This window comes from Pundamilia nyererei, unplaced genomic scaffold, assembly GCF_000239375.1.
Source record: "Pundamilia nyererei isolate P.nyererei 1_Seehausen unplaced genomic scaffold, PunNye1.0 scaffold00062, whole genome shotgun sequence".
NCBI classification, from domain to species: domain Eukaryota; kingdom Metazoa; phylum Chordata; class Actinopteri; order Cichliformes; family Cichlidae; genus Pundamilia; species Pundamilia nyererei.
Window position 1 is genome coordinate 1892624 of NW_005187463.1, and position 12063 is coordinate 1904686.

The 12063-nt window shown below is 43.1% G+C and overlaps 1 protein-coding gene across 1 annotated transcript in view; it reads right to left on the reverse strand.

Annotated features, from left to right (window-relative positions):
* The window catches only part of inpp5a (inositol polyphosphate-5-phosphatase A), a 145172-nt gene that overhangs the window by 33633 nt on the left and 99476 nt on the right, over positions 1–12063 (reverse strand). The window contains exon 9 of the mRNA XM_005735113.1: positions 5671–5755. Within this exon, the coding sequence (XP_005735170.1) occupies positions 5671–5755 (85 nt within the window). The remainder of the gene's footprint in view (positions 1–5670; positions 5756–12063) is intronic.

Genomic DNA, 12063 nt, shown 5'->3' on the forward strand with positions numbered 1-12063 from the left:
TTTTTTGTAACAAAACATCGATTTCTGCTGTCCCTGTATCGATACATTATTAGCAAACAAAATATCACGATACTACACAGTATCGATTTTTTCCCCCACCCCTAATGTCTAACCACTGGGGCCATAAACAGGCGTAGGTCAAACAGTAGGTGCTAATAACTCTATTTTGACTTGCACGGTGCAGTAAATGAATGAGGTTTACTGCATCAGGACAATTAAGACAATGTCAGGTGGGTAGTCTTTCATGGAAAAAGTGTATTGATTTAGTAGATTACCACGGCCATTGGAAGGGATTTGTCAATACAATCTGGCCTAGCAATAAAATAGTCAAACACAGCACTCCAATACCTCCTCTTGCTAGCAACGCCATCCTCGAGAATTCTGAAAGCGGCCATTCCTCCACACGAGCAAAGGCAAAGGTATGTGATCTGTGTCGTGCTCATTTTGGCGTCCTAATGTTTATCAGCTAGAGTTGCGAAAACATCCAGTCTGAATTTGATTAAACACTATAGAGAGGTGGAAAAAAAGAGCCATTAAATTTCAGCGCTGGGCTGCTCTTTAAAATTGCAAGACGGGGTAATGGCCTTGGCTCAAAATGTGCTCTCTAAGTGCCCTTCTAGGTGCAGGAAGATTTTTAGGCAAATTCCAAAAGACTTGGTACATATATGACTGTGTATACATCTGTGTCTCTGGGTATCAATGCATGAGTGTATCTGGAAAGATGAGGGCAGCCAAGGAAGGTCGCAGTCCCCAGTGTCGGGGGTTCCACAGAACAGAGGCCCAATCAGTGCTGGCCCGCTGGTTAATGGATGGATGGCCCCCAAAATTAATTAGCCTGACTAATGTAGTGTACACTTAATTACACTGGCTGCCTTTTGATTTATAGCTGGCCTGATACACACATGCTAGTCAAAGTCAGGCTAAAAAGGGAAAAATTGTTTAGCCTTTACTAGCGCAAATTATTTACCAGGGTTAGGTTCAGCAGCCCGGACAATGGACCTGATGAACTGCTGCTGGTTTTAGTTAGACACTCCAGATAATATACGCGTTGTTTCTTTCCACTGTCTGAACAACAACCACTGTAATATTCATATTGCATTATCAAAAAGGAATAAATAAGGTGGCTGTAGATTGGAAATGACTGAGGTCCTTGCACCCACATGCTCAATAAGAAAACATGACATTCATGAGAAAAGTGATGTCCAAAAAAAACATGTTTGGTTGTAATTCTGCTCCCATAGTCACGAGCATGTGCACTGAGTGATTGCACTGTGTGAAAAATGAATGATCTATCACGCTGCTCTGTCATTACTAGGCATTTTACAGCATTCATTAGGAGTGGGGCTAGTCTAGGGCCCCACCTTTAATTTCATGCTGCTCAAGCGAGAGAAAGGACACAGGACAAAGGAAGGAAGATTGATGCCCAATCCAGCCCTCTCCACTTCCTGCAGGTGCAGACAGGGGGTGCTATTCTTAGTGTATCTCTCCAGTCAATGAGAGGCCAGCTAGTCTAATGAAATCTGTCCATGTAGCAGCAGATCAGGCCCAATTAAAACAGCCCCGCACCATGTCACGGGGACAGTAGATCAAGTCAGCAATTAACCTCCCCGCTGGCCTCTATCAATCCTTAAATTGGAGCGGGCTGGCCAGCAGCACACAATCTCTGCAGATATTAAATTTACATTCTATTAAGTTTAATTAGGAGGGATTTTAAATATACTAGGAGTCCAGGCACAGAGCCCTGAGCCTGTCATCGACACTGTTGATTCACAGCCACGGGCCACCTCGAGGGACACGCATATACTCTTTAATACACGCCATCTTTTACCACCTTCTGACTGAAGCGTGGAACCATAGAAAAAAAGATGTTCAGTGTAGGTGTGCACGGTTCGACAAAGGTTATATGATCTGGCTTCTTAACTGAGAGCCCAGCCTGGGAGCAGCTGTAGGGTGAAAGGATGGCAGCAGATTTCAATAATAAGATTAAGTGTACAGGTACAGGTTGACTGTTGTCACCTGAGCGTTACTTAAAACACAGTGACTAATGGTTTGTGTGGGACTTTATATTAGCTGTCTTTCAATGACTGCTATTTTACAATAACAATGTGCATACAGGGAATCCTTACGCCATTTCAGTCCTTAACTGGAAATTTCAGTCCAGATCCTCACCTATTAAATATTAATCGTTTCTGTATTTAACAAATTAACATTTAATTATAAACATTAACTGCTGGTTGAACAACCACTGGAGATCAGGGTGTTTCCTGGCATGTCCCCTTGGGCTCTGAGCAATTACGGCATCGTTTCAATTAAACATTTTAGCAACAAAGCTGTTAACTGAATAACGACTGAAAATTTTTTGGCTTAATTTATCATTAAATGAGTTGTTCTGTCTAACTTACACAAAATTCTTTTTGCCAGTCAAGATTATCGCTGGATACTAAGGTGCACTGAAATTTACAAACGTGGTCAGTTAGACCCGACTGTCAGTATTGAAACATCTTTGAAAAAAATAAAAAATAAAATGGACTGTTAACAGCCTGTTTCACTCACAGAATTTTACTTTTTTGGTTTATTTTAAGCCTAACAGTCACCTGCAGTGAGCGGTAGTATCTGGCCTCGATTGTGAATGAAGAAGACCAAACACAGCCTTTGGGGGTAACGTTGGTCTAACAGGTTTCAGGGCATTCCTTCAAAAACATGAGACTCAGACTCCCTAAAGGAAGTTAGAGATTGATATGCAGCCGTGTTTTAATAGCATGCTCTATCTTTACACCGCTTATCATGGATGTCCTGAATGTGCCTTGAACATGAGCGCTTGATAAGGGATATAAATGGACTGATTCAAAACGTCTCCTTTGTACTTCTTTGTTTTATCAGCACTGATGCAAAGCATGATCAAGCCAAATCATGATCACACCCATGGGAGAGGAGAGAGAAGGTTGGCGGGGCATGGACCACCTCCAGGCTGCTCAGCCTGAGCATTAGTCTCCACGTGGCTGTGTCTTTTGTCTGTGAGTCAAAGGGCCGCTGAATGGGGGTCAATTGAAACCAATTCCCTCTGTCGGACACAATTAATGGGGTTGCCCAGGGTGGGCAGGAGGGGGGCAGCCGCAGGCCTTTGGTTACTGATCCTGCCGCGCAAGCATGCCAGGAATTTGCCACCTGGAATTTGCCCTGTGACAATGACAAACCCACTGCCTTCCGAACCCACCTCCTTCTCTGTGCACACACGGATACATCCTAAAATACTCCCTGTCCCATCTGCCCTCCCACAAGGCAGGATGGGTGACATGGGAGTGGCTAGATGTTGTCCACAGTCTAGTCCCCCACAATGGACAAGAGACAGAGAAGAAGAGGAGTGGTGTAGCGTGCAGCTGTAGAGAAATGTACTAGAGTATTTTCTGATCCAGTGATTCTCAAAGTGAGGCCTAGGGAGCCCTCTGGGTGTTTTGAGAGCTGTCCCCAATGCACAGCAAATCAAAAAGCCAAGTAGTTCAATTTTGCAAATATTTCATCCACTTAACACAGCAAAAGTACACACAAGTATCTATTCATCAGTTTGGCTATTTTGTTTTCCCCCAGCCTGTTTCTATCGATTGAAAAAAAGAGAACGAAGAGCGAGAAAAGCAAAAAAATGAGATTCTTAGACAGGGAGAAAGAGCGCCAGCCTCCCTGTGCCTGAATCAATCTTCGGATAAGTATGGACGATCGATCCGCTAGCAGCCCATCTACAGTTAAGCACTTCAGTAGATGTGCACTAATTGTCCTGTTGACATTAATTGTCATTAAAGGGCTTAAAACGGCCTCCCGGCTGTGAGTTACACCCTGCGCAGAGGTTGCAACCCATTTGTTTATATTGGTGACATCACAGCCCTCTCTACGGCTAACACGCAGGTCGCCGTTAAATCAGACAGGTTGATCACCGGATCACATTTCGGTCAGATGACATCATCAGCTTTTTTTGGTCCCCATTAAATGTTCGGCTTGTTTGAGGAACCCTCATTAAGCTGGAGGAAAGGTGAGTTTGGGTGCAGTTTATACGCCGGCCTAGTGCTCCAACTTCCCATTGGGAACAGGGCGAATCAATCAGTCATTAGGTCTAACAAATTGGTTTGTGCGTGTGTGTGTGTGTGTGTGTGTGTGTGTGTGTGTGTGTATTCGCATTGGATGTGACTGTGTAAGTGAATGGGGCCAAGGTGCATAAGAAAGGAGTTCTATGGAGGGGAAAGGGGGGCAGAAATGGGGCACACACCGATGCAAGCCTGACACATCCCTGGAAAAGGGGTCACGACCCCTTACTGCACTCAAACAGCATTTCACAGCAATGCAGACACAGAGAGGTGGAGAGTTTACCGACCACAGAGCAGCTTGGACAAGACAGGAAACATGAGGAGAGAGTTATCTATAATTAGCTGCAGAGGATAAACACAGATAGACTCTGAATCATCTCATCTGACTTTATTGGATGCTTTCCTTTCAGCTTAATGCAGCCATATTCCCTGCCAGTACTGGCATTGAAAATACAGTTTTCCTTCATATCTGAAGGCCTGGAACACTGTGTCTTTTTTTCCGCAGAGATGATAAGATTTAAAACAGCCCATCGTTGACAGAAAATCAATGTGGCATCCTAAATGTGTGCCAGGTGACATGTAATTGCAGAAGCTGACTTCTGAATAGCCTCAGTGTGTTTGTACATCTGCTGCTGTGCATTCTGTTCGTGTATTTATTATCTCCAAAGCAACGCATGCTCACATGACCAGCGGCTTAATGTGATCCAATTACAGCACCAAAATCAAATGTACTGCATAAACTTTGAGGCCATTAATCAATGCCCACGATAGATCGCTGAGTAAAAACATGTGATGTCCATCCCACTTAGCTGGCTGCCACAGAAGAGGCGGTGATTTACTGCCCCACCTAGTGCCTGGATGGCTAAACTACAAAAAAAAGTTTTTTTCTGTGCCACACAAAGTTAAGTCCTTCCTAACTCATTTAAGCATTCAAGCCCTCCATTCAGAAAGCCTCCCCTCCTCTTCCCTCTCCTCTGAATAGGGTTGAAATGAACAATGCTCACACCTTGAGCAGGCCCACTGATTCGTGGACCATTGTGCTGGAGAGGAGGGAGAAGACCCGCTAACAAGTGTCACCCCTACTCTGTTACCACAACGCTGTCTGCAATGTCTTCTATAATTTCCTCATCTCCCCAAGGAGAATACTAAACGACGACCTTAGCCATGGCTACGTTTGCACCAAAAGAAGGAAGGAGGAGGAGGAGGAAGAAGAAAGAGGGGAGGGAAGGAGCCAGGGAGGAAGGGAGAGGAGAAAGAGCTGTGAATGGCACCATAACATAACAATGCACTCCGAGGCTCGGTCGGCAAACACAGCTGGGCCGGCCACAGTGAAGCGTTTAATGAGTCATAACTCTAAAGAGACAGTGAGGCTCTAAAACCACTTTTACTATACTGCGGTCACCCTCACAAACACAGTCACACACACAAAGGCTTTATGGCACGATGCTGTATCACTATGGATTTGATAGCACGTAACCGCACGTGTGTACAGTGTGTCATTAGCTCTCTGTTGTGCCATTACATCCCCATAACGCCCAGATAATGTATACAGATAGCCATCCATTACTAATATGTCAAGAAAACAAACCCTACTCACCTCAATAACTTTCTTAGAGTCCAACCTGAAGTTAAAGTCACCGAAGACAAAAAATGGCAGCTTCTCATACCGCTGGTCTGTGATCCTGCAAAACATTAACACAACAAACACACAAAAACATAAATAATAGAAAAAATCTGACATTCATCACCATCAGGTGTCAAAGGTTATCAGTTCCTTTGACTCAGGCTGTTAAGTTCATGAGGGCCTCAGCACCCCCTGGTGGTCTGATCACTTCAATTAAAATTTTTTGTGATCTGATCCAAGCTTTCAGCACTTTTGCAGCACTCAGCAGGCAGAAAACAGGAGAAACATTTTATCTGAAGCCTCATTTTTAGTATGAAGGAGAATGAAGAAGAAAATTCTATGAAATTGCTGCATTTGTCTTTTAAAAAATATCTAGTGATCCATTTGCAGGATTTTCAACTCCTGACTGATACGCTGCTATTAAATGACCTAAGTCCAGTTCACCTTTGGATACATGCGAGGGCTTCGAGTAAACGCTGCTTTCAGCTTGAAAACAGTCATTCTCAGCTGACGCCACAATTAAATGAATCAAGTGTGACCGTTTCCTTTGACAATCTGCTTTGATGGCAAAGAAAATTCACTTTGCTGAACTAATCAACGTGTGAGTAAACCAGACTCAACCCTGTTAACTTATTAAGCGCTGAGAGGTTTAGAGCCAAAGCGCATTTTCTGATTTGGTGCTAAGGCACAAAAAGCACAGAGGAGCAGCATTTTCTTATGATGCACACATCTGGGACAGACTCGTATAAAACCAGAGGTCTTCGTTTTTTCACACGAGGCTGATTTGATAACCGAGTTAAAAGAATGTGCATGTAGCTGAAGCGGAAAACCAGGCATGAATTTATTAAACGTTAAGATGGCAGAAAGGAGAAACTGCAGACAGTGAGACAGAGAGAGAAATGTGCTACGTCATCAACATAACTTATTCTTGTGTGATTTATGGCACTGATTTTTGCTTGCCAGAATTTTCTTATACGTCTCTGTCACTGATATATGTAGTACTGCGAGTGCAAGTGGGCACCTGTAAGCCTGGACCTCGGCTTGGATTTGTTTGCCACGGTGGAAAGGGTTTTATCTCATTTCTATGTGCTTTTTAAACAATCCCTATCATGTAGACTTTGGTGTTTTATGTTTCAAAACGCAACGTAGCTTGCCATCACCAGTGTGTGAATGTGTGTGTGAATGGGTGGATGACTGGATATGTAAAGCGCTTTGGGGTCCTTAGGGACTAGTAAAGCGCTATATAAATACAGGCCATTTACCATTTACCATAATTGAATTCTCAACAAATGAAAATCTGAATGAATTAAGAGATTCTACTTAACTTCCTTTTAATCTTTCTTCTCATTTTGTTCAGTGTTTTTTTGTACCTGTTAATATAAATTTGATAAAAAATGGTTTTCCTACACTGAAGGTTTCAAGACAAATAAACCTGCTGGTCCCGTACCCAGCGGGCTAATGCACCTACATATTCTGCCATGTTCTGTTTTAGTTAGACCAAGTGAAATTGCTCTGCCGATGCCTTTTAAAGGTCTTCAAAATCCACCAGAGTTTATTGCTGGCTGATGTTTTAATGCACTAAATACCCTGCTTCTTTAAACCTTAAGCATATACAGTCTATGGATTTGCAGATCCTCTCTGATGTGGACCGCTTCCAAATCTCCAGAACTTCACCACACCGCCAGCATCCCAGTGCTTAAAAAAAAAAATAATGCACCTAAGCGACATATAATTAAGTCCTACGCCTCATCACCTACTTAAAAGTGTCTCTTCTACAGAGCAGAGATAGGAAATTAAAGCTCTTGTGTAATTAATGATTCAGGATGCTTGGCTCGCTATCCCCACTAATCGCACGGATAAATCTCACCGTGGACTTCCCAGGCACAGATAACAATATATTTATGAGGCCGTAAAGAGAGAAGAAGGCTTTTCTTAGCGCCGGGTCTCGGTCTGCCCGGCTGTCGTAAAGCACAGCCACTTCTTTTCTGTGTGGTGGCGAGGCGAAGGTGACTGAAGTAAGGAGGCGGGGGAACACAGCTATTATATTAAATAGAGAGTATGCAGTTTGACATTCCCTTATATTAAGCAGAAACTGCACACAGCAGTGTGGAGCAGTGGAAATGGCACTTGGTCTCCATATACTTTCTTTTAAGCTGATGCCCGAATAACCAGCATCTCTTTAAACAAGGCTGGCTGGTGAATTGCTGGCTATACTGAGCCCACATTTTCTCAATGGTTTGTCTGCACATTTCTCCAAACATTTTTAGGTTCTCTGCACTGAAAGTAATAAACATAGCTTACATAAACCAAAAAAAACACTAGAGGTAACCTTCGAAAGGCTGTAAGTCACCTGAAAACCTTTAATTTATGTGTCAAAATAAGGTTATGGTGCCCATAAATAAGCCAAAATGATCAGTCCTTTTAATGTGTAATGTGTAAAAGTACACTGCTCAAAATGTCTACCCTCCATGTTTTCACTAAGGCACTGATGCTTACTATACCTAACTATTATCTTTCTGAGTATAACTGACTGCTGCTCTCTATCCTAATGTCTAAAGTTTACTTTCTAAAGCACGGGCAGGTTAAACCAATAAAAGGTTTATGTAACATCTTATGTCGAGCTCAACTGATAAGACCAATATCAATACCGATATTTGGTGATCTAAAATATCTGCCGACTTCTCTAACGCAGTTTAACAATAATCTTATTTTATTATCACAACAGGTTGTGGATTACTCATTTATCCTCTGCCGGCCTGTGCAGAGGATATCAAAATCAAAAAAAAAAAAATTATAAAATTATATGCACATTTAAATACAGGTTGAACCAAAGTGCTGTATATAGTAGAGATAAAATAGCAAACATACATAGTAATTACTATAAAAGACTAGTCATTCATTCTAGTCAGTGTTTTCAACCGGGTTTTAAAAATGTCGAGTGCTGGCAAAGGCCTAATGTGAAGGGGTAGACTGCTCCAGAGTTTGGGTGCAGCGATCGCAAAAGCTCGGTCACCTCTGTTTTTCCGTCTAGTTCTGGGGATAGTCAGAAGCAACTTATCTGCAGACCTAAGGGCTCTACTTGGATTATTTTTTGTTAAAAGGTCCGAGAGATAAGATGGAGCTAATCCATTCAGAGATTTACAATTAACAAAATCTTGAAGTCGATTCTACGATGTACTGGTAACCAGTGTAAACGTGCCAGGATTAGGGAGATATGATCACATTTGCGAGTGCGTGTCAGGAGTCGGCCGCCAGCTGTCATTCAGGATAAGTGAGTGACAGCTGGTTGTTGCGTTTGTGGCATTTCTCTGGTGGACAAACTCTGTAACATTAGAACTCATAACATGACTGAAAGGTGTTCTCTGTGTCTCATTATGTGGAGACCCTCTGGCGTAACCAATCACGGAAGCTCCACTACCACCATCTGTCCAATACATCCAATCAGTGCAAGGACACGGGATCCCCCGACCACTTTTATAGAAGCCCCTGATCAAACACCAGGTATTCTCCCTTTCTGCCCTGGAAGATCACAAGATTTTCAATTCAATTCAGTTTTATTTATACAGCGCCAAATCACAACAACAGTCGCTTCAAGATGCTTTGTATTGTAAGGTAGACCCTACAATAATACAAAGAAAGAAAACCCAACGATCATATGACCCCCTATGAGCAAGTGCTTTGGCGACAGTGGGAAGGAAAAACTCCCTTTTAACAGGAAGAAACCTCCAGCAGAAGCAGGCTCAGGGAGGGGCGGGGCCATCTGCTGCGACCGGTTGGGGTGAGAGAAGATCTTCTTTACTTTTCAGTTTTTATTTATCAACCGTTGTAAATGCCCAAATGACTATTGGTCAATATATTGACCTTCAACAACATATCAGTCGGGCTCTTCTCTATCTTTTTGTAACTGTGCTACAATTGGGCACTACCAATAAGTTTAAAGGCACTAATTTCAGAGACTTAAACCAATGGCCTCTGCACATTTTGACAGTTAGATAGACTCCTCATGACACGCACAAATGTTAATACTTTTACTGATTGCTGATAGTGCTGCTCAGTCTTTTGCCAGAAGCTAGCTATTTGGCATTTCATTAACCCCAAAGGCAGTTGATATTTAACATTTAAAGCTGACTAATCCTAGAATTTCCTCTTCTGAAGTTACCCGAAACCACTATGAAAGTCTCACTGGCTGCATTACTTTTTAATTTGCCTGGATTTCATTCTTCTTCTTTTCTTCTTCTTTGATTGTTAAGCACAGTTTTTTAAGTTGCACATCCTTTGTGTGGAGTAGCTCTTTAATAAACCCAACCTGGGATTGATGCCATTAATGACCTCACACACTGGTGCTAAGAGACTGAGCTCTATCCAAACAGGCTTAGTGGTCAGTTTATACTGTTGACCAAAACGGAGGGCAGTAAAGTGGCTGAACACAGACGTCATGCGGCGCTTATAGGCGTGGGAACTTCTACATTCTTTGCCCTAATGGAGAATTTACCGCATGTGCTTTTGTGAGCAGCGAACACTATCCAAACAGATATATACCAATCAGGCAATGACATGTTAAAAAAGATAAAGAAATAAAGAACAGATTAAGTGATGAACAGGAAAGATGAGGTTAAAAGTGAGGCAGTCACCCTTCAGAAAGAGTGGCTAAACTGAGAGAGGAGGAAATGTGTGTTTCTCCAGAGCTTGAGGTCTTTCTCCCACTAACAGCCATGTCTAATACCCGCAGCCGGGCTGTTTTGTCTGCTGCTCCAAGGTATCAGCCACAGGTCAGAAGGTAACACTCTGTTTACACGATCATTTCCTAAAGCACTCATGGTGACTCAGTGGTGTGAAAGTTGACTTTTTTCTTGGCCTTTGTGGGGACGGACCAAGAATTGCAACATTAGCTACAGCTACTGGGCGTGAAAGGGTCCTGAGGGTGGGGGGTCCTGGACTTTTGGGGGTGGGGTGGAGGCTGGATGGGGATCTGACTGACCCTCACCCTGGGTGGGGGGCCCCATTAGTCTCGTCATCACAGTTCATTCAGACAAACTGTAACAGTGTCAGTGACATTCTCCCACAAAGACACACTCCTTTACACAGTCTATAAACATGCTTTCTCCTGGCCAATTCATCGCGCAGTGACACCCCTGAAAGAGCCTCTTCACACGGCCCGTTCTCGCTGAGGTTTGGGCTGGGGCCTTCATCAGGCCTTCCTTGGGGCTACACAAAGGCCGGGGTCAAACGCTAATTTACAACATGGCCCCAGACTCTGCTCCCAGGCTCCTTAAACCGCCAGCACAAAGCCACCGCTAGACTTTTTCTCTACGTCTAACTCTCACAAAAACCATGGTATCAGGAAAAAAATACAAAAAAACATGTGCTCAAGACTGAAAGCATTCCTGCATGAAAGACTCTATCAGAAGCTCAATCTCACAAACAGCACACACACACACCATGATACCCGATGAAAAGCTTACCTACATTGGATTGTTTCTCCTTTACACCAGCCTCAGTTTCACTGACTCCAGATTACACACGGTGATTGACAGCTAAACTCAGCCATAACGGACACCCAATATGAGATTATGAGGGTGCAAGTGGGGGCCATGTCATGATTATATTGACAAGGTGACTTACCATAAGTTGGCCAGTCAGATTCAACTTTGCACACAATAGCCAGGCCGAGCACCGTCATCCATTGTAAGTAAATGTTGAGAAATTGAGAGAATGTTAACATTGTGAAGAATATGCTGGTGACGTCTTTCTGAATAAGCCAAGAGTGACCCGTGACAGGACCTTTGACACCTCAGGACAGCCTTACCCTCGTTCCCTTGTTAGCAGCCCATCTCCTTAGTAACTACCACCCCAACAAGAACACCATGCAGGAAAGATAAGGTGCTGAGGGGGTGAAAGGGGGTGAAAGGGGGTGAAAGGGTGTTTCAGCGGTCACACAGAAGTTAGGGAATAGGTCTGTTCAAGTCAACGGCGTCAAGACATCCTGAAGTACAGAAGACAGCGAACTTCTGAGATATAGCCAGGAGTGGGCAAGAAAAGTTTATGTAAAGTTTATGCAGACTGGAAAACTACCTGGACCCCAAAAGCTTACTTTAAAATTCGTTTGAACATCCCATTGTGATGCTCTGTGATGTGCACAAGCAAGTTCATGGATGCACTCTGCAAACCCAATGAGCTGATAACTTTCCGCGCCATCCCAAATATGGTCAAATACGAGCAAAATGGCGATGTTAAACCTTGCATATATAGTTGTGCATTACTACATAGTTATTTGGGTCTATTTTTAGACAGGCCACATCTTTTTGATTTATATTGCATTGGTGAATATTTCACCCAAATCAGAAATCTAATCAAACTTTACTTTGT